This window comes from Pinus tabuliformis, chromosome 8, assembly GCF_031772625.1.
Source record: "Pinus tabuliformis cultivar Carrire ecotype Pingquan chromosome 8, CPIR1, whole genome shotgun sequence".
In the NCBI taxonomy this organism is placed as follows: Eukaryota; Viridiplantae; Streptophyta; class Pinopsida; order Pinales; family Pinaceae; genus Pinus; species Pinus tabuliformis.
Window position 1 is genome coordinate 747523416 of NC_142294.1, and position 27470 is coordinate 747550885.

Genomic DNA, 27470 nt, shown 5'->3' on the forward strand with positions numbered 1-27470 from the left:
CTAGACTAACCATAGCCAATTCAAAATTGTGAATCCTATTATTATAGGACCCTAACAGAATCAACTCAAGGACATTAAGATGAATAGAGGAGAGACCATTCAAGCATATTTCATGAGGATATCAAAAATCAAGGATCAACTGCTGGGGAAATTGTATCCGATAAAGAATTGGTGTTGATTATGCTTGGAGGTCTTTCTCCTACTTGGGAGACTTTTATTACTACCATCAACAACAATGATAAGTTTCCCACATTTGATGAGCTCCTGGGAAAGTGCAGTCAAGAAGAGGCCATAATGATTTCCAGAGGAAGAATTTCTAAGAATGAAGAGGGAAAGCCTATTGCCTTGGCTATCCAAGGCAAGAAGCAGAAAGGAAGAAGAGATCATCCTTTTTAAAGAAAGCTTGCTCCCAGATACAACAATTACTATATATGGAACAAGGATGTATCAGAAGTTCAATGTTGCAACTACCATAAGCATGGCCATTATGCCCGTGACTATCCTAAAAAAAAAAGAGCAACAAGATCCAATTTCAACAATTGTAGCAACAACTTCAAATCTGATTATAGAAGAAGAGAAACTCTCGCTGTTCGTAAAGAAAGCCACTGTTCTTCCAAGACTTCAAGGAACCCAAGGTATGATAATAAGGCAGTTGAGACAAATTCATAGGACTTTCTTGTTTCTGCTCTTTCTAGTTCCTCTCTTGCAGATTCTTGTGATAGCTTGTTGATTGATAGTGGTGCTTCAAGGCACTTTACTGGCTATAAAGAAGTTGTTTCAAATCTGGTTGAGGGAGATGGATCTAAAAATCATACTTGGAGATAACTTTACATATCCTATAAAGGGATTTGGTTCTGTTTCTTTTCATCTGGATGAAGGTAAAACTATTTCTCTTCAAGAAGTTTTTTATGTACATGGTCTGAAAAAGAATCTTGTATCTATATCTTCTTTAGAAGATAAAGGAATGAAAGTTGTTTTCATAAATGGAAAAGTTCTCACTTGGCCAATGAGATCTAGCATGAGAGATGCCTTCAATTTGTGTTAAAATTGGCAACTAGGGCCAAACTCCATGTGGGTCATCTTATTAATGGACGCTGATATTTTTCTTGGATCCCTCTCATCGAGAGGTGTAGGATTGATCTAAAGATCATCCGATTCCAATAAGTATTCATGGAGATATGAATTTATTTGTGTTATGGGACAATTCGTCAAGGTTGGCCAGCAACCAAATAAACCCCACTTGTGCTCAACGTTTTAGTATAAATAGAGGTGGCCTTCAAGTCATTTTCAACACACTTGGGATCTCTTCCTCTCTACTTGTTTTTGGGTTTTAGTAGGAGGAGAGATCCTAAGGTATAATGCTGTCCTAATCTAGAAGGCAGAAGCCGGAACTGCCCGAAATGTCGGGAACTACCTGGAACAACCGGAACAGCCGGAACTGCCTTGAACTGCCGGGAATTGCCGGAACAGCCAGAATTGCTGGAACTGCTGGGAATTGATGGAACTGATGGGAACAACCGGAATAGCCGGAACTGCCGGGAACAACCGGAATTGCCGGGAACTGTTGGGAACAACTAGAACTGACGGAGCTGCCGGGAATTGCCGAGAACAACGGCAACTGCCAGAACAGCTGGAAACTGCTAGAACTGCCGGGAACTGCCAGAACTGCTGGAACAGCCGGGAACAGCCGGAACTGCCGGGAATAACTGGAACTGTCGGAACTGCTGGAACAGTTGGAGCATCTGTCTCCGAAGGAGAGCAGCATGCAAGGGACAACTTACTAACATTGGGACAGTAACATGGTTAGGATGGCAACATGGTGCAACAATGGCACGTAATGCAATACAGTGATGGGTACAGTCATGATTAATGAAGTGTGATGAGATGCAACATAGTGATGATGGAAGCAACATGGTGCAGTGCGGTGAGGTGCAACATGATGATGAAATGCATCACAATGATAGGTGAGGAGTCACCTTGGAGAATCAGTTGAAGCAGCATGTCTTCAATTGATCTCATGTATCATCTTCTTAGAGATGATCTCTGCTCTTATCTAGATAAGTCAAAGTGTTGACTTCTGTTGGAAACGTACTATCTCTCTCTCTCTCTCTCTACTGAACTATTGAAGAACATATAAGAAGAATTGATCAAGGGTTTCCCCACATTGGGGTTTGTCCCTAGCTTCCGCCACATCTTGTGTCCTTTTGTCTTGGCTTGTCTTCTGAGATTTTTGTTTATGTTCTATCTACAGTTTACTTTAATGATGATGCGATTGCTTATTTGGAAAATATATTGAGCTAATTGTGAAAATGGAAATAAATTGCTCTAAGCATAGAACATACCTAAAATTAACAATCTGGGATCGAGGTTTGGAGGTCTCTATAAAGTCCAACGGAAGACCAATGCATGCACTGATTCATGACAACAATCATCGATGTGAACTTTGGCACCGAAGGTTCGCTCATCTGCTCTATAAAGCATTGGCCCATGTAAGAAAGATGGTTTCAGAATGTTGGAGATTAGATTGGATCATGATGGAGTTTTCCAAGGGTGTGCAAGTGGAAAGCATGTAAAGGGACCATTCCCTTCAAGCAAAAGCAAAACCAGTCAAGTACTTCATCTTGTACATTTTGATTTATGTGGACATATGCCTGTAACTTCTCTTGGTGGCTACTTGTATTATATAATCTTTGTGGATGTTTTTTTCCGCAAAAGTTGGATTTTCTTTTTGGAATTCAAAAGTCATGCATTTAACATGTTCAAAGACTTTAAAGCTTTGGTAGAAAAACAATTTGGAAAGTAGATGAAAATCTTTAGATTTGACAACGGAGGAGAGTTCACTTCAAATGATTTCATTGACTTCCATAAAGAAGCTGGAATCAGGAAAGAGACCACCATACCATATAACCTAGAACAAAATGGTGTGGCGAAAGAAAGAACAAAACCATCATGGAAGCAGTGAAAGCTATGTTGCATGATTAGAAGCTACCAATGTTTCTTTGGGGAGAAGCTGCTAACACTGTTGTTTATGTCCAAAATAGATATCCACACTGAGCCTTAAACAACAAGAATCCAGAAGAAGTGTTCACTAGTGAAAAGCCTGAAGTTGAGCTCTTGAGGATCTTTGGTTGCCTTGTCTACTTTCATGTGCTAAAGAAAGAGAGGACGAAGTTGGAAGTTTCAGGTAAGAAAGGTATGCTTGTTGGTTATTGTGAAAATTCTAAAGCTTACAAAATATACGTGTCGGTCAACGATGTTGAAAAATGTAGCTAGGTTCGGTCTTCATAAAATGTATTTGTTAAAAGAATTTTTATTATTGTTACAATGACTTATTAAAGCATGGGTTTCATGCTTGGGTCATCCTTTTATTACTCATATTCCCCATTGTGGACTCTTAGGATTAATAATGCGTCATTAGAGTCATTGTATATTTTATGAGACCCTTCTTGGGCTTTCGAACGACATAAAAATAATTATTTTTGAGGCAAAGATGAATTATGTAACCTCCACACCAAGTCGGCTTCAACTAAGCAATTCAACCTCACCAAAAGCCTATATATTGAAGCAGATCGAATTCATTTGGACTCACTCTCTCTCACAAGTTCGATATCCAAGAAAGAGTTGGGAAAAGTGCGAAGGTGAAGGAGGCTAAAAGGAGTGCGAGTTTGGTCAAGCAGGGAAGGACAAAATCGAAGTTTGGGGATGTCTCTCTCTCGCTCGTGTTGTATACTTTAGGAGATCGAAGTCTCTTTGTCATAGTCAAAGCTGCTACTGCTACTAGTTGATGTCGGAAACTGCCAAGTCGAAGTTGCTGGGGTCGAAGTGTTGTTGGTGCTAGGCCGAAGGTTGGATCGAAGAAGGAAAGGCTGGCTTGGTGTGGATGAGGTCTGTGTCTAGGTTAAAGAGTCTCAAGAAAAACTATTGAAGGAAGAGATTTTGACTGGGTTTTCCCTAGATAGGGGTTTTGCCCTGACAGTGTGCCTACATCTTGTGTCTTGTGTTTTTGTGATCTTGATGCACATATAATTTGGTAATTGCTTGATGAAAGATAATATAACAAATAACTAAAAGAAGCCAACATAATTCACAAGTAATTATCAAGAAAGAGAAATCTAACCCTAATCCTACTAGCATTGATTTCTCAACATGGTGTCAAAGCTAAGGTTGAAGAAGATTGAAGATCACTTCGTTGGCTTGAAGAAAATGATTTTTCCCTCTATGATAAGAATGGAATTCAATATTACAGGGAGATGGATCAAGAAGATTGTCGACTACTTATTCAACAAGGTTAAAAGTCAAGGGTTCTTAGCTGCACTTACAGGATCACTTAATGATGATAATGCATGGATCATTGACAGTGGAGCAGCATCATGGCATATGATAGGGGAAAGTAAACAACTTCAAACTCTATCAAAGTAGCCATCTTCTCATGTAGTGGAATTAGGAGACGACAAAAGCTATGCTGTTAGAGGCCTGGGATCAACATCTTTGAAGCTGGAGAATGGAGCAAAATTGCATCTCAATGACATACTATATGTTCCAGGTTTGAAAAAGAATTTGTTTTCAATTTCTTGCTTAGAAGATAAAAGGGATAGAGTTGCTTTTGTTGATGGAAAGGTCTTGGTTTGGGGAAAAGGTTCAAGTATTGATAAAGCTAGGGTTATTGGAGTTCGTGAAGGAAGCTTGTATAGAGTCATTACACGACACAGAAGAAGACAAGGAAGAACAAGAGGTGGATTGGGTAAAATAGTTACCTACAACAAAGGCATTGCAACCATAGAAGATATTGGATAAAAGAGTGTTTAAGAAGACAAGGGGACAAGAGTATTTTCAGTACTTGGTCAAGTGGAAAGATCAACCAATTGCTGATGCTACCTGGGTGACAGAAACCATGCTACAGAAGTTGGGCAGTTTTGTAGAAGAGCTCATGGACAGGAGCCCATGAAGAATTTTGTCCTCAGGAGTCTGATGTAGGAGCATGAGGCTTGAAGGCAAAAGGCTTCATTTTATTCCAAAAATCCAAAAAAAAGTTTACAAGCAAAGGAGTGGGATCCTTTAGCTGTCAATTTACAAAGTTTTCTAGATAGGAATTGAGCTAGAATATAGGTATTTGAAGGATTTTGTAATTAATCCAAGTAGTTCAGACTTAGTTGAGATTCTCGAGGAGAATATCAAGCAGTTTAGGTATTTATCTAGGATTAGATAGATTCGATCCATTGATTGAGGATTGGATTGTTGGATGTAAAGTATTTATGTAAGTTTTGAACTATTGTAAGAGGATTTGGCTGGATTTTGGTTATGGAGAATTAGATTGTAAAAGAATTGGAATATCTCTATATCTCTGTGTATTTTATGCATGAAAGGTTAAATCCCGGAGGTTTGGATTCCTTCGAAATATCTTTGTGTATTGTTAATTTCCAGTTTGGCCTTTAGAATTCGAGGTTGATAATATAACTTTGTGTTATCATGATTAAATCTTTATTTCTGTGTATTGGGATAATCAGGATTTGTTTAAAAGAAATATAGTTTAACACAGTCTAAACTTGGCGAAGGCAAATACTTGGCGGAACGGAGGAAAACCCGATAAAAGCTGAGAGAGCCTAAGAAAGAAGCCTAGAGCCGTCTGATCGACAGAACCGTTAGATCTACGGTAGTCACGTGCAAATCAGCGTCGAGGTTTAACCCAAAACCGAATGCGATATTTTATCAAACTGGGTTAATAGTGCAGTTGATTTGGGCTGTTCGACTAGAGGAGCGAGATCCAACGAATATTGCGTGGAAAAGTGAATGGTGGTTAATCGTCGGTTGCGGGGGCCGCGATCCAACGGTGGTCGCGTGGTAAAAGTATACGTGGGTTTATCCAGATTTCGGACCTGGGAAATTATAAGCTGGAGCTTTGTTTTCTTTTGGTCCGGGTAAGTGAAGTTTTTCTATTTTCTGGGTAAAATTAGCAATTCGGCTGGTTTAGTAGAATATCTAAATTTGGAGGTGGATGACTGAAACTCCAAGGGAAATAGAAGAAGAATTTCCCCCTGCGCTTGAGGAGATCGTTTGAGGATTTGAACGATTATCCCTTACACCTGCAACTAGACCACCACATATATTGAGGTTGATACATCATAATGCATATGTTTGGTAGCTGGTTTATCGATTGTTTTAAACTAGGAATGCTTTATCGACACTTAAATTCTAATGATAGTTTTTAAACATTAGTAGTGACCTTTATTACACTTTTTGATTATTTTCAGTATTATTCAATTGTTACTAATGCAACAAGGAGAGTAGGAGGTGGTGGAAGAAAGGTCTTCTAGCAGTAGCAACATATTAGAAGTTGCACTCAGCAATTATATTTCATATATATTGATAGTTTATTACAGTCACCTTTTATTGTTAAGTTTTCTGCCTTAGATTTACTGCCGTATTTTTCTTTTCTTGGAATAATGGTACATAATGAAGGCCTTTGCTATGTATAGTTTGAAAGTGATGTAGTATTGAGCAATGAACCCCCACATGTATGTAGGATATTTATCTGCATATTTATAATTAGTTGGTTTTGGTAAACGTTTTTGATTTCAACTATAGCCTGCTCACTATTGTATTGTGGAATTATTGTTAAGATGTTTTTCAGGGGCTTTTTTCAAGGAGCTATTGGAAAGGGCCAATGCCCTGGATTCATTGTTATTGTTTCATGCGGTCAAATGAAACAGAAGAAATGATTATTGAGGTCTTTCTGTCTCTATCTCCACAGCCCCCCGCACCCACACACACAGAGATGCACCAAATTGAGAAATTAATGTTTGTTTTAAATCTTGCTTCTCCAGTTCTCCTTTATGTGATTAGTTTAGAAATTGTATTTAATGCATGTTTTTCCCTTGTAATCATATGTTATAATTTCATAGACTCTTTAGGCAGCTTGGATATAAATATATTTTGAGCTGTATGTGAGTTTGCATGCATTTTCTGTCTACATATAAGGACTTTGTACTTTTTAAGGATGTCTGAAGATTGGTTTTAACAACATGCTGATTATATTGTTTAGTTTTCTTTTTACATGTGAAGACCTACACTCTTGTTTGGATTATGAGTATGACTAACTCTTTTCCTTGGGTTTGAAGTCATTACTCACAGTAGCTAACTGATAATTGATGTCTAGACTTAACCTGGTTTCAAGTTTTGTGAAGTCACATCAAGTTTAATTCCCAAACCACATGTTTCATGCTGCTGTCATAAACATGAATTAAACAAGAAACACATGAGCCTACTCTACCCTTCCACTTTTGCTGAGAAAAATACAAGCAATCACACAATTTTAAGACAAGGAATTTTGGTCTAATGATCCTGGAAAAACCCCGAAGGGAAAACCATTGTGAGAGAGATTTTATTTCTTATCAGAGAAATTATTACAGCAATAAATGACAACAAACTACACAATCAACTTATCTCCCTGATTTCATGCTCAGAATTCCTTGGGAAATGTGATGGTAGCTCCTTGAAACTTGTGCCAGCAGTTGATTCCTGTGCTGACAGGCCTCGCCTTCTGTGCCAAACCTGCCCAGAAATACGTGCCAATCTCAGATCTGTCAGTCTTTGAATTTCGTGCTTGACTGCTCAGAATTTCACACCATCTTCCTCGATTTCTGTGCTGCTGTAGCAGTTCTGACAGACTTCATTAAATGGCTGTCAAATCCTGAAAATCATGTCTAGAACTTCTCGAAATTCTTGCAGCCATGCCTCGAATTTTGTGCCTGAATTTCTGCTGCTTTGACAGCACATTAAATGCGTTACAAACTTACACCTCAATTTTCATGCCTAAGTTCCTCAAAATGACACAGCTTCAGACTGCAACTACTGCTCCTCAAAAATCGTAGTGGTACAGTGACAGTATGCTAGAGGGTGCCTTGAAATTTGTGTTATTTTTCCTTGATATTGTACTTGTTGTACTCTCCTTCCTCTGCTATACTTTACCCTCTTACCCTCTTAGCCTCCTCCTATTCTCCAAATCTCATGAAGAAAGTATGCGTAATGGTGCCTTTTCTCCCTTTTCTTTTCCTTTTTGTTCTCTCATAATGAAGAGAGACCTAACCCTAAGATCCAATGGCTGAGATTAGATCTTAGCCATTGAGATCAAGGGTGGGGATTTAATTTCTCATTGACCCATAAGTCACTTTATCCCCCAAGTTTCCTTTTCTTTAAGTAATAAAAAAAGTCACTTTATGACTTTGTGTCTCCTAAAGTCACTTTAACTTTATTTCTCATAAAGTTAAGTCAAGGGGGTCATGTTAAGACACCTTTTCCTAGGCTAGACACCAAGCCTTAGGAACACTTGTCCTTGATACTCTTTTTTTCTAACACTCCCTCTTACCAAGGAATGTGTTTGTCACCACTCCCATCTTGTCTCTAAAATAGACATGCTTGCCTTTTGTCAAAGCCTTCATGAGAATATCGAACACTTGCCCATTAGTAGATATGTACTTAAGTTGCACTGCTCATTTTTGAACACAAACATGGATGAAGTGGTATTTGATCCCTATGTGTTTTGACCTGTCATGAAAAACTGGATTCTTTGTAAGTTTAATGCAACTTTGATTATTGCAGTGAATCACTGTAGGTCTCCACTATTGACCGAATAAGCCCACCAACATCTTGCGAAGCCAAATGGTCTCACAATTAGCCTAACTAGCTAACATATATTTTGCCTTAGCAGAACTCAGTGTTACTGACCATTGTTTCTGGCTGAACCATGATACAACTGCCAAACCCAACTTGAAACGCTCAAAAGTTCTTTTCCTATCACCAACACATCCTACCCAATCCGAGTCTATGTAGCCAATCAATCTGATTCCATCCCCCTAAACATAGTCCAGACCATAATCCACTGTCCCTTGTAGATACCAAAGCACATGTTTTGTAGCCACCCAATGCACTCTCCTAGGCTCAACCATAAGTTGACTAAGAGTGTTGACTACAAAACATATGCTAACCTAGTGTTGACCATATACATGAATGAGCCTATCAATTGACGATACATCGTGGGATAAACCAACTCAAACTCATAACTGTGAAGCTTCTTCCATTTGGTAATCATAGGTGTGGAGTCTGGACATGGGCCTATGATCCTCCATATGAAATCTCATCAAAATGTTTGCGTCATACTTGCCCTGTCCTAGAAAGATGTGCCGCTCCTCTTGCCACACCTCTAATTCAGAGAAATAATGGGTTAGTCCAATGTCTGTGATCTTAAACTATGAAGCAAGATCACACATGCAGTACTCCATGAGTCTCTCTGTGCCTGTAATACATAAATCATCCACATACAATGCTAGAAGTAGAGGATCCTCACCAACCCCAATGTAATAAGGTTAGGATTCACATCACTCTTCTTAAAACCCATCTGTTGCAAGTGTTTATCTGAGAATACCAAGTTCTCAGAGCTTGCTTTAGGCCATATAATGCCTTCTTCAACTTGTAAACATGGGAATACCTCCCATGCACCTCCAGGCTGAAAGCCCTGTGGTTGCTCAATGTACACTTCCTCCCGAATAATGCTATTAAAAAATGCGGTCTTTCACAATCATCTGGTGGATCTTCCAGCCAATCTTTGCTGCTATAGAGACCACTGATCTAATAGAAGTTTACCAAGCAACTGGTTCGAAGGTCTCCTCATAGTTAACTCCCTTTACCCATGAGAACCCTCGAGCCACAAACCGAGATTTGTACTTCTCAATGCTTCCATCCACAACATAGTTGATCTTATAGAGCCACTTGAAAGTCACCAGTTATTTCCCCTCATGCCTCAACACTATCTCCCACTTATCATTTTTCATGATGGAAGCATACTCTTCCACCATGGCATCCCTCCAGACCTGTTGGCTTGCGACTTCCTTGTAGCTAGAATGCTCGGTCTCAACAATGCTACTCACCATAGCCAAATAGCCACCAAACCGCTTTGGTGGTCTGCTCTCCCTAACTAACCACTTGGGCTTTCCCGTTGACTCTTGTGCTTCTTTGAAGGTATCATGAAGCTATTTTGGCTTCCTTTTCCCTGAAGTAGCCTCATGTACTGGGGTAGGACTATCCTCCTCTAAAATTGGTACCCCTAAAGATGATGCCTCTGTGGTCGATGGTGAATTTGTACCCTGAGAACCTGTGCCTTGCGACCCTATAACCTGTGAACCTATCACCCCTGAAGCCTATGATTCTTCAAACCCCTGTGATCCTATACCCAATGGTACAATACTCTGTGGTGGACTCCCTTGCTGAGGAGTTTGCTTCTCTACCTGATCTAACTCTCATGACCTTGTCAAATCTCACATCTTGCCTCACAACAACCTTCCTCTTGGCAAGAATGTATATGCGATAAGCCTTTGAGGTCTCGCTATACCCCACAAAATTACCATTTTTAGCCATGGGTTCTAGCTTTGTCTGCTTCTCCTTAGGGACATGTGAATAACTTAGGCACCAAAAAATCTTGAAATGCCCAATCTCAGGCTTCTTCTCAGAAAAATCCTCCTTAAGAATCTTGATCCACAAAACTCTGTGGGCTCCTGTTTTGTAGATACATTGTAATGTTACATGCCTTAGCCCAAATAAAGAAAGGTAGCCCCTGATTGTGAAGCATGAATCTCGTTGCTTCAACTATGGCCCTGTTCTTCCTCTCTGCAACCTCATTCTATTATGGGTTGTCAGGAATATTCAACTCCCTGTTGATGCTTGCTCCATCATCTCATTGGAGGTATATTCTGTGAAAATTTCTGAATCTAGAAACAAAAATCCTATTGCAGTGACTGGTTTAACATCTCCTACTTGTTATTTCATTCAACATGTTATTTAATTACATAAACATTGATGTAAACACTACTGCAATCTATACAGATATATAGATCATAAACTGAAGCAATAATTGAGACACACACAAGGGACACCATTATTTTTGGACAACACGTCCTCGGAAAAACCCAACTTGGGAAAACCGGTGCAGCAGATAGAGGGTTTTATATTATTAAGCAAGCAGAATCTGAGTACAACAGGTTGCCTCTCACACTGGCAAACCTTACAGAGAAATCACGACAACAAGAAATACATACGAGGGTTTACCTCATCCCCAAGCCCCAACTGATCTGATGAGCGATCTAGCACCCTCCCAACAAATTTTGCGTAGTCCCTATGCAATCACTGTGTGGGCTTGCATCCTGCCTCTAGAGGACTGCGCCACCCCTTCAGCTGGATCGATTTGCTGGATGAAGACTACCGTTTAGCCTTCCTGGCTCAGAACTTCGCTTATCCAGCAAAATCTCGGACTATAGACGACACTTTGCACTGCCAATGCGTGAGCCCCTCTTGGACTGTGTAAGCTTTGCGTGAGCCCCTCTTGGGCTGCGTAAACCTTTACCTTGTCTCCCTGTCGCTCAAGCTACCTCTCTGCCACGTACTCTTTGGCTCAAAACTTACTTTCCGATCCAAATCTCTACTTCTGCCCCTCTCACTGCAACAAATCACTGGTTCGATTCTCTCAACAAACCGTGCCCCAAAAAATCGAACTAACTAATCAATATGCTCACTTGGTGTATCTCCAACTGACCCTCAAGCCTCCTCTTATACTTTTCCTATTGATGAATCAACGATCGAGATTAAGTCTCTAATCAACGGTTAAGATTAAATTAGACTTGATCCTCGTCTCTTAGAAGCTTCTCACCCATATTTTCATTAATATCCATTAATATTTTTAGTTTCCTAAGTTTAGACTTAGGAACCCCATTAAAAATATTAATTATTTTAATAAATACAATCTGGGTGGAATTTCACCAGACAATTTTTGGGTGTTGGAGATCTCATGTGTTCTAGCCCCTCATCAAAATGTCGGAGCTAGAGGACATCCGATGCTACCCAAAAATCAACACTCCTTCTTAGCGAGGAATGTGCTCTAGCAATACTTCCAATAGAAGTATCACAATGATCCATGACATCGTTCCTTTGCGCTGGTGATGCTTGACCTGCTGCCCCTCATCTACTGCGTTGCTGCAATCTGTACTGTTGCCCATGACATTGCCACTGTCATTGCTACATCTGTACTGCAACTCTCTCTCAATATGCTGCATCATGATGCCTATAACATTGCCACTGCTAACTGCTGCACTGCAACTCAGTTGCTGAGAAGTAAGCAACTGAAAAGTCACCCAAAAGTGACATGCTGGTCAGTCTAGATGGCCCTAGATGCTGAAGCTACCTCTGTTGCTAATCTGTGCTGACCCTCTGATGCTATTGCACTGCTGTTGTATCTGCTCTGTGCCTCCCGCATTGCTGCAACACTCCACTGTGTTGCTTCAGAATTTGGCACTCTAGCTCTGCCACTGTTGCTCGCTCATCCCTCGTACCAATTGACTCCAATCATTCTGCTACTGTCATTAAGGGCTCCTGTAGCCATATGTTATCCAGAGTTTGGGCACCTCAAGGATCATGCCCCTTTTCTGTAGTCTCCCAACTATAGCTCAATATCACCCCACCTCTTTTCTAGAGGTGCTTGAGCACTCATGGCACAATCATCATCATCGCCCTCTTTGTTAGCTTGTGCTGGAGCAGCCTTTGAGTCAGACTTCTTTTCCTTGCTCTTCTTTCGAGGGCACTGAGTGGCGAAATGTCCCAGTTCTCCACATCTGAAGCATCTGACTTTGGATATATCTTTCCTTTTCCTCTTCTACTGCGCTTGCTGCCTCGCTGATGCAATAGATGCATCCTCCTCTTCCTCCTTGACTCTGATCCCTTTGCTGCTGCTTCCTGCCTTGGTCAACCATCTAATCTCTTCCTGTTGAAGAGCTACCCACATATCCTCCCAACTGGGGAGAGAAGCCACCAACGCCACAGATCTGATCTGCACTGCTCCTACTGCCTCGACAACTGATGGAGCTGAGCCCCTCAAGCTCTGCACAGTCATTATGTGAGCTAGATCAGCTTCTTCCGGCCACTGCGTCATTGCTTCTCGGTCCAAAAAGATGACACGGCTTTGCGTGAGCTTGATTTGCCCCTCCCAGCCGCTGCACTGGCCCAAAGAGCTGACGCAGTCACTGCGTGGGCTCCTCTCGGCTACTGTGTCACCTCTTCAGCTGCTTCTTTGGCTTTGGAACAACACTATCACTCTGGACGACTGCCTCTCTGCAGCAGATCTGCTGGATCTTCTCGGCTGATGGCTTCATTGTCCTATGATCTGCAATCCCTTTGATACCATGTGAAAATTTTTGAATCTAGAAACAAAAATCCTATTGTAGTGACTGGTTTAACATCTCCTACTTGTTATTTCATTCAACATGTTATTGTATTACATAAACATTGATGTAAACACTACTGCAATCTATACTGATATACAGATCATAAACTAAACCAATAATTGAGACACACACACAATGGACACCATTATTTTTGGACAACATGTTCCCAGAAAATCCAACTTGGGAAAACCAGTGCAACAGATAGGGTTTTATATTATTAAGCAAGCAGAATTTGAGTACATCAGGTTGCCTCTCACACCGGCAAACCTTACAGAGAAATCATGGTAGCAAGAAATACATATGAGGGTTTACCTCATCTCCAAGCCTCGATTGATCCGATGAGCAATCTAGCACCCTCCCAGCAAATACTACACAATCCCTACGCAATCACTGCATGGACCTGCGTCTTGCCTCTAGAGGATTACGTCGCCCCGTCAGCTAGATCGATCTGAGGGATGAAGACCTTCGTTCAACCTTCCCAGCTTAGAACTTCGCTTCTCCAGAAAAATCTCGGACTATAGACGACACTCTGTAGTGCCACTGCGTGAGCCCCTCTTAGACTGCGTAAGCTTTGCATGAGCCCCCCCCATGCTATGTAGACCTTTGCGCTGTCTTCCTGTCGCTCAAGCTGCCTCTTTGCCATGTACTCTTTAGCTCAGAACTTACTTTTCGATCCAAATATCTGCTTTTGCCCCTCTCACTGCAACAGATCACTGGTTCGATTCTCTCAGCAAACCGTGCCCCAGAAAATCGAACTAACTGATCAATATGCTCACTTGGTGTATCTCCAACTGACCCTCAAGCCTCCTCTTATACTTTTCCTGTTGATGAATCAACGACCGAGATTAAGTCTCTAATCAATGGCTAAGATTAAATTAGACTTGATCCTCATCTCTTAGAAGCTTCTCACCCATATTTTCATTAATACCCATTAATATTTTTATTTTTCGAAATTTAGACTTAGGAACCCCATTAAAAATATTAACTATTTTAATACGGGTGGAATTTCACCAAACGATTTATGGGTCTTGGAGATCTCATGTGTTCTAGCCCCTCCACAAAATTTCAAAGCTAGAGCACATCCGATGCTACCCAAAAATCAACATATTTGTCCCAATTGTTGGCCCTCAACACCTTGATCTTCTAACCTGTGTGGTTCTCCACAAGAGCTTTAAACTCTTGGAACCTCTTGAAGGCCTCGTCCTTGGTCTTCATGAAGAAAATCCAGGTCTTCCTGAAGTAGTCATCAATGAAAGTGACATAATACTTATATCCGCTCAATGATATTGAAGACATAAGACCACACACATAAGAATAAACCAAGTCAAGTAGCCTTGCTACCCTAATATCGCTACTTGGGAAAGCAGTCTCGGCGTACTTTCCCAAAGAACACCCTTTGCACACACCTTGGTGCTTAGTATTGAACTTTGGTAACCTTGTAACAATCTCTCTCAATACTCTCAAAGCCCCATGGTGCAAGTGGGCCATTCTTCTTATGCCACAACTCACATAGATCATTGTTGTTGGCGGTCAAAGCTAATGCTCTAGTAGGCTGAAACATGAACCTATATAGCTTCCCATGGCGGATTCCAATCACTTTGGCATACGTGATATTGGATCCCATAGGATACATGAGAATTTGTCCATCACGGAACACCACCTCATATCCCTTGTCCTCAATAGTGGACACTGATATCAGGTTCTTCTTTAGCCCTAGAACGTATAAGACCTTTGTCACTTTCGAGGGAGGTTGTGACTCCCTTTGAAAGGATACAGTTCCAATACCAATTGCCTTGACTGTGGAGTAAATGACCAAGCACAACCTACAGATGTACCTCCCTCAGTAAGACCTGTAAAGTGCTCCCTGACACCTTTCATATGGTGTAAAGCTCCATTGTCAATGTACCATATGCTGGAGGATGTAACACTAGTGGAACGACTAACCACCAAGGAAAACTCCTCGTTGAACTTGGTGGAAAACTCATCCACCTCCGTTGAAGCTGCAACACAGTTCTTATTCTTATTAGGACGCGTAACAACATAGTGTCCCATCATCTGACAAGCAAAGCATCTCACTTTTCTCATGTCCTCCTTTTGTTTACCCTTCTGCTTGGTCCCACTCATGGAACCCTTCTTGTACTTCTTGCTGTTTACTACAAGAGAAACATTCTCCTCATCTTCCCCACCATGGCACAACTCACACTGCCTCTAGAAACTCACACTTGCAATTCTGGCAATTTGCACTACCTCTGGGAAGCTCACACTACCTCCAGAAAAATAACTCGATCCTCTCTACAGACAATAATTTGGCCAACAAAACTCCCTTTGAAACTCAAGACGCTGGAAGTCTTCTCGGATGAAGAATAAACCTTGCAAAACTCTTCCTCAATCACTGTTGTTGAAACCCTGCTGGTGTCTCTCTTAAAACTCACCTAACTCAACTCAACTTGATGATCTCCAACATTGCCCATCAACCTCCCTTTATAATCTCTCATTCACAAATGAACAACCAAGATTAGAAGTTATCTTGTCCCAATCAATGACTAAGATCATCTTAGAAACTTTCTACAAGCTTCTAGAGGCAAATCAATCTTATCTCAACTAATGTCAATTAATTATCCAGTTTCCCTAAGTTTTAACTTAAGAAATATTTAAAAATCATTAATTGACTTAATTAAGACATTTTCCCTAGGTGAAACTTAGGAAAAATTACATGGGCTTGGAGATAATTAATTCCTCTATGTTCCTAGCCTTAGTGACACCTCTCAAGGCTAGAACACCTGTTTGAGCTACAATATTTAACACTTAAAGAGGTAATTGAAAGGAGTAATAGGAGCGATCCTAATGGACCATGACTAGGAACTTTATAAAAGGTAGTCTTTCTATATCCACCAAACCAACCCCATGAGTGGTGGGATCTTAAATGTAGTGACCCTGGAAAGCTTCACTATTGCCAACTAGAATGTAATAGGATTTTGGAGATGCTAATGCGTTTCTCCTTTAATTAGGAACATGGGGTGTGTCTCTTAAAACTCTCCTAACTCAACTCAACTTGATGATCTCCAACGTTGCCCATCGACCTCCCTTTATAATCTCTCATTCACAAATGAACGACCAAGATTAGAAGTTATCTTGTCCCAATCAATGACTAAGATCATCTTAGAAATTTTCTACAAGCTTCTAGGGGCAAATCGATCTTATCTCAACTAATGTCAATTAATTATCTAGTTTCCCTAAGTTTTAACTTAAGAAATATTTAAATCATTAATTAACTTAATCAAGACATTTTCCCTAGGTGAAACTCAGGAAAAATTACATGGGATTGGAGATAATTAATTCCTCTATGTTCCTAGTCGTAGTGACACCTCTCAAGGCTAGAACACCTCTATATCCACCAAACCAACCCCATGAGTGGTGGGATCATAAATGTAGTGACCTTGGAAAGCTTCACTATAGCCAACTAGAATGTAGTAGGATTTTGGAGATGCCAATGTGTTTCTCCTTTAATTAGGAACATGGGCCTATCCACTAGATCCAAATATCTTCAGAGTGTTAGATAAGATAAGATAATTTTATTAATGTACTACAATTGGCCATTTCTTATAAGGAGTCGTACCTAAGACAATACAAGAAGGTGTTCTACTGATGATATGGGATGCATAAACGATTGCTTCTCCCCAATGAAAGCTTCATTCCTTTGAAATGAAGCATGCAATGAGCCATGTACATGATAGCCTTATTCTTCCTCTTTGCTAGTTAATGTTGAAGTTAGGTTTTTAGTAAATATTCTCTTCCAAGAGATGCCTTGAGATAGGAGAAACGATTAGAAAGCATTGCTAATATATTCTTCTTCACTGTTAGTGTTGAGACACTTAATCTTCTTGTATCTTTGATTTTTCACAAGGGATTTGAATTCCCTGAACTTGGAGGTGATGCGCTTGCAATGAAATAAGATCAGTTAAGATACTTTTATTAATGTCCAAAGAATGACCACAAAAGTAGGTCAATGGGATTGAAGAATACAACCATTTTGAATGCAATGTGGGATTGCAAGTGCAACACAAAGGCAATGCCTAGAATAGCTAAAGAAAGGAACCTACAATAGTACTGCCTCAAAGAACATGTATATGACCATGAAATAGGTATGGGAATACAATATACTAAGAGAGTTTGTCCAAGATTGAAAAAACAAACAACTCAAGACTAATTTCCAATAGTGAGAGAGAGAGAGAAATTTGATGATGAAGGAAATGATGTCATGGTATCCTTTGTCTAATGGAAGAGGATGATGGGGGGTGTATTGGGCATTGACTTGTTGTCAGAGTCCTCTGGAACCATCAAGGGGTTTGACTGTATGATCCTCGGGGGTTGATGCAAGAGTAGGTGATACTCCTAAGATCCAAGGTTGAAAGAAAAAACTCTGAAGAGATCCCTGGTTGCACCTATAGAATTTGTAGGTAATCTAATGGGTGGGACACACCTCACTCTTGATTCGTTTAGAGTTTATCCCTCTAATGCTGTTAGGACGTGTAAATCGATGTACATTTCAATACCTTTGAACCAATCTTGATGATACCAATTGATCTCCTAGAGGGACAGGCTGAGTAGAGACCTGAGGTGTCACCATTATACTATCTGGTGCACTTTGGAACATTGTTTGTTGTTTGTTGCTTCAATATGATGGATCAACATGAAAGTATGAGGTGATCTTCTTGGTCATCCCAATGTGGGGAATGGCGTGCAGGGATTGAAATCTGTCGTTGAAGATCTCCTTGATTAGGAGGGCTAAGCATCTATGGCCTTAGTATTAGAAGGAAATAGAGAGGGAGCCCTCCAAGTTACTATAGGGACAATTATAGCATCCTTTGTTGTCATAGTATGGGGGCACCTACACATGAGGTGCATCTCTGTCTCCAGCACTTGTAGCTGGCACATCTAGAAAATCCTATAAGATCATGGTATATGGTGGTTTGTCTCTATTTGGAGTTAATGAGAGTCGACTCATAACTATCCAAAGGGATCTTGATTGAGTGCATAAATGCCAATTCATGTTGTTGATTTGGGGTAGCATCGGATGTGCTCTAGCCACGAAATTTGGTGGAGAGGTTGGGGCACATGAGATCTCCAATACCGAGAAAGGGTTTGGGCAAATTCTAAACAAATCAGGAGATATTAAAATAATAATATTTTTAATAGAGTCCCTAAGTTTAAACTTAGGGAAAATACAATATTAATGTGTATTAATGTGAATCTGTGTTAGAGTGGTCCAAAAGACATGGATCAAGCCAGATCTAATCTTAGCCGTTGATTAGGGACTTAATCTCAGCCATTGAATCGTCAATAGGAAAAGTATAAGAGGACGCTTGAGGGTCACTTGGAGAACACACCAGATGATCAATCATTCTATTCTCTAGAGCGGGGTTTGCTAAGAGAGATAGAATCAGTGATCAAGAGAGCAACTGAGGGGCATTGAGTATAGAGAAATAGAGAAGGCAGAGATTGTGTCGGGAGAGCAGCGCAGCAGCCAAGGAGAGTGATGCAGAGCCAACAAGGGCTCATGCAGGGCCATGCAGAGGCAACCAAGTGCTGTGCAGAGCACCAGAGAGGCCAGCGTGTCTGATGCAGAGGCCCAGAACGCTGGCACATGGCCTCCTGGGGCTGACGCAGGCCAAAAAAAGGTGACGCAGAGCCAACGTGAGACAGAGAGGGGTAGACACAATCCAGATTGGGCAGACGCTGGGGTTGCAGAGCAGTTTTGTGCTGAGGCCCTGCCGGAAGGATTTTCCGGGGTTTCAGCCAAGAGATTTTTCTCAAACTGTGAGGTATAACTGCTAAGGAAATTCTCTGTTGGGTAGGCCAGTTTCGACACCTAGATTGTACTCTGATATTGCTTAATAAGAAAACCCTCAAATAGCTGCACCTCAAGGGTCTAAGTTGGTTAGATTGGCCCTCAATTTTGTCTCAGATGAGTGGCAAGTCTTTGTCTAGAGTATCATGAGTAGGGCGACTTTGCCAAATTGGGATGAGATGTGGGCAGCTCTTAAGCAAGAGGAGCTGAGGAGAGACTTGGTCAAGTGTAAGCTTGACAGAAGCAACAACAGTGGGTCGAAGCCCAAGGAGGAGGAAGAGAATGGTTGCAGAGCAGTTTTGTGCTGAGGCCCTGCCGGAAGGATTTTCCGGGGTTTCAGCCAAGAGATTTTTCTCAAACTGTGAGGTATAACTGCTAAGGAAATTCTCTGTTGGGTAGGCCAGTTTCGACACCTAGATTGTACTCTGATATTGCTTAATAAGAAAACCCTCAAATAGCTGCACCTCAAGGGTCTAAGTTGGTTAGATTGGCCCTCAATTTTGTCTCAGATGAGTGGCAAGTCTTTGTCTAGAGTATCATGAGTAGGGCGACTTTGCCAAATTGGGATGAGATGTGGGCAGCTCTTAAGCAAGAGGAGCTGAGGAGAGACTTGGTCAAGTGTAAGCTTGACAGAAGCAACAACAGTGGGTCGAAGCCCAAGGAGGAGGAAGAGAATGCAACTCTTGTATCCAAGGGGCAGCAAGAGCAGCGAAGGCGGAAGAAGGACATCTTGAAGATCAAATGCTTCATGTTTGGTGAAATGGGTCACTACACAAAATAATGTCCTCTCAGAAAGAAGGACAAAAATGAGAAGCACGATCTAAAGGCTGCACCCGCGAAGATCGAGGAGGAGGAGTTTTCCATGAAAATTGAGATACCTCCAGGAGGGAGGTGGGCTGATTTGGAGTTCTAGTTCGAAAGAGCTACAGATGGGCAGGATCCTTGAGGAGCCACCTCTCGGATCAATTCTTTGCTACTGGAGCCCAAATCAAAAGTAGCAGGATGGACCAATGTCAGCTGGCGTAGAGGAGTGTTGGAGTGACAGATGCAGTGGCTAGAACGCCAAGTCTGAGCAGCGTAGTGCAGAGTTGCAACAGTGCAGTAGCAGTAGCAACGCAGTGGCTTCAGAGGGATAGAATGGGACTAGCAGCTTTTAGATCTTCAGCATCGAGATGCATCTATGATGAACACTTGTTCAGATTTTGGGATGTATTTCAGTTTGCAGGGCAGATGCAGTTGGCAGTGGCAGTGCCAGCAGCAACAGGGATGCATAATTTCAGAGGGAGTTGTAGTACAAATGCAGTATTGACAGTGGCAGTGTCAGCAGCAGTGCAGTAGTTGGTGGACAACATGTCAGACATTAGCAGCACAGAGAATGATGTTATGAAGTCAGGGTGATGTTTCAATGGGAGGCATTGCTAGAACACATTCCTCACTAAGAGGGAGTGTTGATTTCTAGTAGCATTGGATGTGCTCTAAGTCTCAAATTCTGCAGGGAGGCTTGGGCACATGTATTCCAAAGAACCCAGAAAGCACTTTGGGAAATTCCACCCAGAGACAGTTTTATTAAAATAATTAATTATTTTTAATGGGTCCCTAAGTGTAAACTTAGGAAATTTGTAGAAATTTCTGTTTTCCCACCCCGATTTTCAGTTTCTCCTTATTTCTCCCATGTAGTTAAATGCCCATTCCCATAACCATACATTTAACAGACTGAAAAAAATAAATATTGCTGAAAACACAAATTCTGGAAATTTTTCAGAATGCTGGAAATTGCAGAATTAAAAATATTAAAACACTGATATTTTTGGTCAACTTGACCCTGGAAAAACCCCCTACAACTCTTGGGGAAAACTAGTTTGAGAGCTCTTCTTTATTTCTGAAAATTGCCTTTTTACAGTGAGAATTATTCAGCAAAAAATCAGCAAGCAAATTTACAACTTATCTCCTTTCCCGTGCCTCACAGCAATCTGGAAATTACAGCAAACAGGACAACAATAAATGCTGTATGGCCTCCGTTTTGTGTGCAGAAAAATCAGCAAACTACTCCTTGATTTTTGTGCAAAAATCTGCCTTTCACTATGTGCTGAATCAGCTGTACAAATCTGCTCAACTGCTGCCTTGGAATGTGTGCCAAGCTGCTGTCTCCTTCTCCTCCCTGCTCAGAAATCTCTCTTGCTCTCCTTCTCCCAATCTGCTCATGAAAGAATGAATGACCTTTTCCTCCTTTTCCTCCTTTAATATAACTCCAAGTGACTTTTGGGTGATCCAAGTGACTTTTGGGTGATCTCTAAATCCAATGGCTGAAATAGATTTAGATCAATGGCTGAGATTAAATGCTCATTTAAATCTCACTTTCTATTTTTTAATTCACCCGACTTTAATAAAGACCCACTTAGTCATTTATTTCCAAAGTCACTTTTCCTTTCTAATTTTTCATTTACTTTATAAAAGTTACTTTAAAATTAGACTTAGTACCTTTATCACTTAAAGTCACTTTTAAATTAGATTTAACTTTATAAAATTATAAAGTCACTTTAGGAGAAAAATTAAATTCTTTTGGACACTTTTCCCTAGGCCAAAGATCAAAGCCTAAGGGAACCACCTATCCTCCGGTACCAAATTTCAACACTCCCTCTTACCGAGGAAGGTGTTCCTCACCACACCCATCTTGTCCCTGAAGTAGACATGCTTGCCCCGTGGTAAGGATTTGGTAAGGATATCTGCAACCTGCTCATCAGTGGAAATATACTCAAGCTTCACAACTCCCTTCTGAACATAGTCTCTGATGAAATGATATCTGATCTCGATATGCTTTGACCTGTCATGAAATACTAGATTCTCCGTGAGTTTAATGCAACTCTGATTATCACAGTAAATCACTGAAGGTCTCAACGGCTGACCAAATAAGCCAAACAACATCTTGCGAAGCCAGATAGCCTCACAACTAGCTAGACTGGCTGCCATATACTCTGCTTCCGCTGAACTCAGTGCTACTGACTGCTGCTTCCGGCTGAACCATGACACTACTGCTGAACCCAACCCAAAACAACACCCTGAAGTGCTCTTCCTATCAGAAGCACAACCTGCCCAATCAGAATCAGTGTACCCTGCCAATCTCACTCCATCTCCCTGCCTGTAGTCCAGACCATAATCCACTGTCCCCTGCAAGTACCGCAAAATGTGTTTTGCAGCCACCCAGTGAACCTTCCTAGGCTCACACATAAACTGACTCATCGTGTTGACTGCAAAACAGATATCTGGTCTAGTGTTGACCAAATACATCAAGGAACCAATCAGCTGCCTGTACAATGTGGGATCCACCAACTCGGAATCCGAAGCATGAAGCTTCTTCCAGTTGGTGATCATCGGTGTCGACATGGGTCTACAATCCTCCATGTGGAATCTGCTAAGGATGTCCACAATATACTTCCCCTGCCCCAGGAAGAAATGCCCCTCCTCCTTCCACACCTCCAAACCCAAAAAGTAATGCATCAAGCCGATGTCCTTCATCTCAAACTCCGCCGCAAGATCTCTCTTGCAGTGCTCTATGAGTCTCTCTGCACCTGTAATGATCAAGTCATCCACATACAACACCAGAACGAGAGGCTCCTCACCAATCACAATAAAGTAAAGGTTCGGATCTGCCTCACTCTTTGTGAAACCCATCCCCTGCAAGTATGCATCTATCCTGGAGTACCAAGCTCTGGGAGCTTGCTTCAGGCCATAAAGGGCCTTCTTCAATCTGTACACATGGGACTCCTTCCCATGCACCTCAAAGCCCTGTGGCTGCTCAATGTACACCTCCTCCTGTATGAAGCCATTGAGAAATGCGATCTTCACATCCATCTGGTGGATCTTCCAACCCATCTCTGCTGCTATCGATATAATGGAGCAGATCGAAGTATATCGAGCCACGGGAGCGAAGGTCTCCTCATAATCAACTCCCTCTACCTGGGAGAACCCTCTAGCCACAAACCTCGCTTTGAATTTCTCAATGCTGCCATCTGCAGCATGCTTTACCTTGTAAAGCCATCTGGAAGTAACCACGGATTTGCCCTCAGGCCTTGGCACCACCTCCCAAACATCATTCTTCATGATAGAAGAATACTCCTCCTGCATGGCCTCTCTCCAGACCTGCTGGCTAGCTGCCTCCTCATAGCTAGAAGGCTCAGAGTCAAGGATGCTGGTAACCATCGCCATATAGCTACAAAACCTCTCAGGTGGTCTACTCTCTCTGACCGGCCTCTTCGGCTCAGCAACAGATGTGGCATCTCTCAAGGTGTCCTGAAGCCACTTGGGATTCCTCTTCCCTGAGCGCACTTCTCCCACCGGAGAATGAAACTCCTCCTCATCATCATCATCAGTAGCCTGAACTCCTGACTGTCTGTCTGCTGTCCTCCTGCCTGCACCTGAACCTATAGAAGCTGAGGTACCGTGTGAACTGTCCATCAGTGGACTCCCTAGTGAACTGCTCTGTGAACTGCTCTGCATGCTGCCCGGAGCACCACCCCTCTGGCTCGATGAGCCACTGCTCACTGACGGACCTGACATCCTCATAGATGTACCTCCTGATCCTTCTGATCCCTGCCCACTGGATCCCTGCGACTGACTCAACTGCTGCTGAGGGTCTGGCTGATCCAGATACTCTAACTCCCGTGACCTCCTAAAGGCCCTGTCCTCCTCGAACTTCACATCCCGTCTGACAACAACTCTCCTCTGTGCAGGAATGTAAATCCGAAAGGCCTTTGAGGTCTCACTGTAGCCCACAAAGATACCCTTCTCTGCGGTGGGCTCTAGTTTGGTCCTCTTCTCCTTGGGTATATAGGAGTATGTAATGCATCCAAAGATATGAAGATGACCAAGGTCAGGCTTCTCCCCAGAGAAAGCCTCCTCCGGAGTCATGTGCCCTAAGGCACGATGCGGACCCCTGTTCTGCAAGTAAACAGCTGTGTTGCAGGCCTCTGCCCACAAGAACAATGGCAACCCCTGATCATGTAACATGGCTTTGGTAGCCCCTATGATGGATCTGTTCTTCCTCTCTGCAACCCCGTTCTGCTGGGGGTTGTAAGGAACAGTGAACTCCCTCCTAATGCCTGCCTCCGCACAATAGTCAACAAACTCTCGAAGGGTGTACTCTCCTCCATTGTCCGACCTCAAGGACTTGATCTTTCGACCTGTCTGAGTCTCCACAAGAGCTCTGAACTCCTGAAACCGCTTGAAGACCTCACTCTTGGTCTTCAAAAAATAAATCCAGGTCCTCCTGGAGTGATCATCAATGAATAACACATAGTACTCATATCCACTCAAGGAAACATGAGACATCCGACCGCTCACATCGGAATGAATCAAATCAAGTATCCCTGTCGCTCTGCTGTCACTGCTGGGAAAAGGGGATTTGGCAAATTTGCCCATCGCACAACCTCTGCAAGTATCAAAGTGATCAGTACTGAAATCTGGCACACCTGTAGTGATCTCCCTCAATGTACTCAAGGCTCCATGATACATATGTCCATCCTGCGGTGCCAAATCTCACACAGCTCAGAACTGCTAGCTCTGCTGTCGGTACTACTGCTCAATGCCAAAAGGGGTTGGAATGCAAACTTGTACACCTTTGCATGGCGTACACCTATCACTCTAGCTAAATCAGCTGGAGTGCCCCTGGGATACATCAACACCTGTCCTCCCCTGAACAGTACCTCATATCCTCTGTCCTCCAAAGCTGAGACGGATATGAGGTTCTTCCTCATCCCTGGCACATAAAGAACCTCTGACACCTTCAAGGGAGGTTTGGACTCCCTCTGAAATGTCACTGTCCCCACCCCGACTGCTCTAACAACTCTGTCATCACCGAGTACTACCTCAATATCAGTGCCACTCTCTGAAAGCTCTGAGAAGTACTCACGGACTCCTGTCATATGACATGAAGCCCCACTGTCCACATACCAGATACCTGAAGATGCTCCGCTAATCGAGGGAAAAGCATGCTCCCTCTGAACCTGTGTGGCAGGTGATCCTGCACTAGAGGACTCACATGTAGTGAACGCAAACTCCCGGTCAAAACGACCAGCAAAGTCCTCAATCTCTGCTGAAGCTGCCACGTCCTGGTTCTTCCCCTTCTTCTTCTTCTTCTCCGGACACACAACTGCATAGTGTCCCATCTTTTGACAATTCCAACACTTCACCTTGGAATAGTCCTTCTGTGTGTTCCCCTGTTTACCTTTACCTTTGCCTTTGCCCCCACCACTGCTTGTGGAAGCCGGCTTCTTCCCTTTGCCTTTCTTGCCTCCTACCACCAGTGCTACGTCCTCATCCTGCTCAACTGGCTTGGCTGCCCCAAGCTATTCTTTCCTGATCTCTGTCTGAATGCAATCATCCCAAAACCTCTCCCATGTGGGAAGGGTCTCACGTGCACAAACCCCATCAGCAAAGTTCAACCATGAACGGGGGAGGCCATTCACTGCAATACGCACCAACTCAGTGGATGGAATGGCCTCTCCAATCGCTGCCAACTCATCTCTCACATTGGTAATCTTTGTGAGATATCCAGCTGCACTATCATTCCCCATCTTAATGTTCTTCAGCTTCTCCTTCAGGACCATCTTCCGGTTCTCATTGGTACTCTGGTAGAGATTGGACAATGCTATCCACATCTCATGGGCATTGCTCTTTCCTCTCACATGAGGAATGCAATGGTCTTTGATTCCGTCTAGAATCAGCCTCTTACCCTTATTGTTCTTCTTTTTATACTCAGCTAACTGAGTAACATCATTGGGCACAACAACATGGTTCTGTGCGGTATGCACCATGATATCCCAGACTTCTGCCTCCTCAAAGATACTCTGCATTCTCTCCTTCCAAACACTGTAATTTGTATGCCCATCCAACCTATCCTCCACCCTCAATCCCAATGACATCCTGTTGTCCTAAAACTGAAAAATAGCACTGCTGTAGTAAAGATAAAACTGCTGTTTATGAAAAAATCAGCTTGCTGGAATTTTCTGAGTGAAAAATCAGCAACTGTAATTTTTCCTTTTGCTGTCCCAAACTGCCCTTCAGCACTCAAGCTCTGATACCATGTAGAAATTTCTGTTTTCCCACCCCGATTTTCGGTTTCTCCTTATTTCTCCCATGTAGTTAAATGCCCATTCCCATAACCATACATTTAACAGACTGAAAAAATAAATATAGCTGAAAACACAAATTCTGGAAATTTTTCAGAATGCTGGAAATTGCAGAATTAAAAATCAGCAATCAAAAACAGCCATTAAAACATATTAAAACACTGATATTTTTGGTCAACATGACCCTGGAAAAACCCCCTACAACTCTTGGGGAAAACCAGTTTGAGAGCTCTTCTTTATTTCTGAAAATTGCCTTTTTACAGTGAGAATTATTAAGCAAAAAATCAGCAAGCAAATTTACAACTTATCTCCTTTCCCGTGCCTCACAGTAATCTGGAAATTACAGCAAACAGGACAGCAATAAATGCTGTACAGCCTCTGTTTTGTGTGCAGAAAAATCAGCAAACTGCTCCTCGATTTTTGTGCAAAAATCTGCCTTTCACTATGTGCTGAATCAGCTGTACAAATCTGCTCAACTGCTGCCTTGGAATGTGTGCCAAACAGCTGTCTCCTTCTCCTCCCTGCTCAGAAATCTCTCTTGCTCTCTTGCTCTCCTTCTCCCAATCTGCTCATGAAAGAATGAATGACCTTTTCCTCCTTTTCCTTCTTTAATATAACTCCAAATGACTTTTGGGTGATCCAAGTGACTTTTGGGTGATCTCTAAATCCAATGGCTGAAACAGATTTAGATCAATGACTGAGATTAAATGCTCATTTAAATCTCACTTTCTATTTTTTAATTCACCCCACTTTAATAAAGACCCACTTAGTCATTTATTTCCAAAGTCACTTTTCCTTTTTAATTTTTCATTTACTTTATAAAAGTTACTTTAAAATTAGACTTAGTAACTTTATCACTTAAAGTCACTTTTAAATTAGATTTAACTTTATAAAATTATAAAGTCACTTTAGGAGAAAAATTAAATTCTTTTGGACACTTTTCCCTAGGCCAAAGATCAAAGCCTAAGGGAACCACCTGTCCTCCGGTACCAAATTTCAACAAAATTAAAATAATTAATGGGTATTTACTATTAATCTAACTATGGGTGTAACTTCTAGAATAATATGAGGATCAAGTAGAAATGATCTTAGCCATTGATTAGCTTCTAATCTGGGATGTTGAATGTCAACGAGAAGATTATTTAAGGAGGCTTGAGGGTCATTTGGAAACACAAAGAGAGTTGATCAGTTGATCGAATTGCTAAAGCTAGAGGAAGCGCAGTGATTTGTAGTGATCAC

At 41.9% G+C, this 27470-nt stretch overlaps 1 protein-coding gene across 5 annotated transcripts in view; it reads left to right on the forward strand.

Moving 5' to 3' along the window:
- Nucleotides 1-27470, forward strand: part of LOC149237750 (S-adenosyl-L-methionine-dependent methyltransferases superfamily protein) — a 277949-nt gene that overhangs the window by 213108 nt on the left and 37371 nt on the right. For all 5 annotated transcript variants that reach the window (XM_089372762.1, XM_089372761.1, XM_089372765.1 and 2 more), the window contains one exon: nucleotides 6618-6724. In XM_089372762.1, the coding sequence (XP_089228888.1) occupies nucleotides 6618-6724 (107 nt within the window). The remainder of the gene's footprint in view (nucleotides 1-6617; nucleotides 6725-27470) is intronic.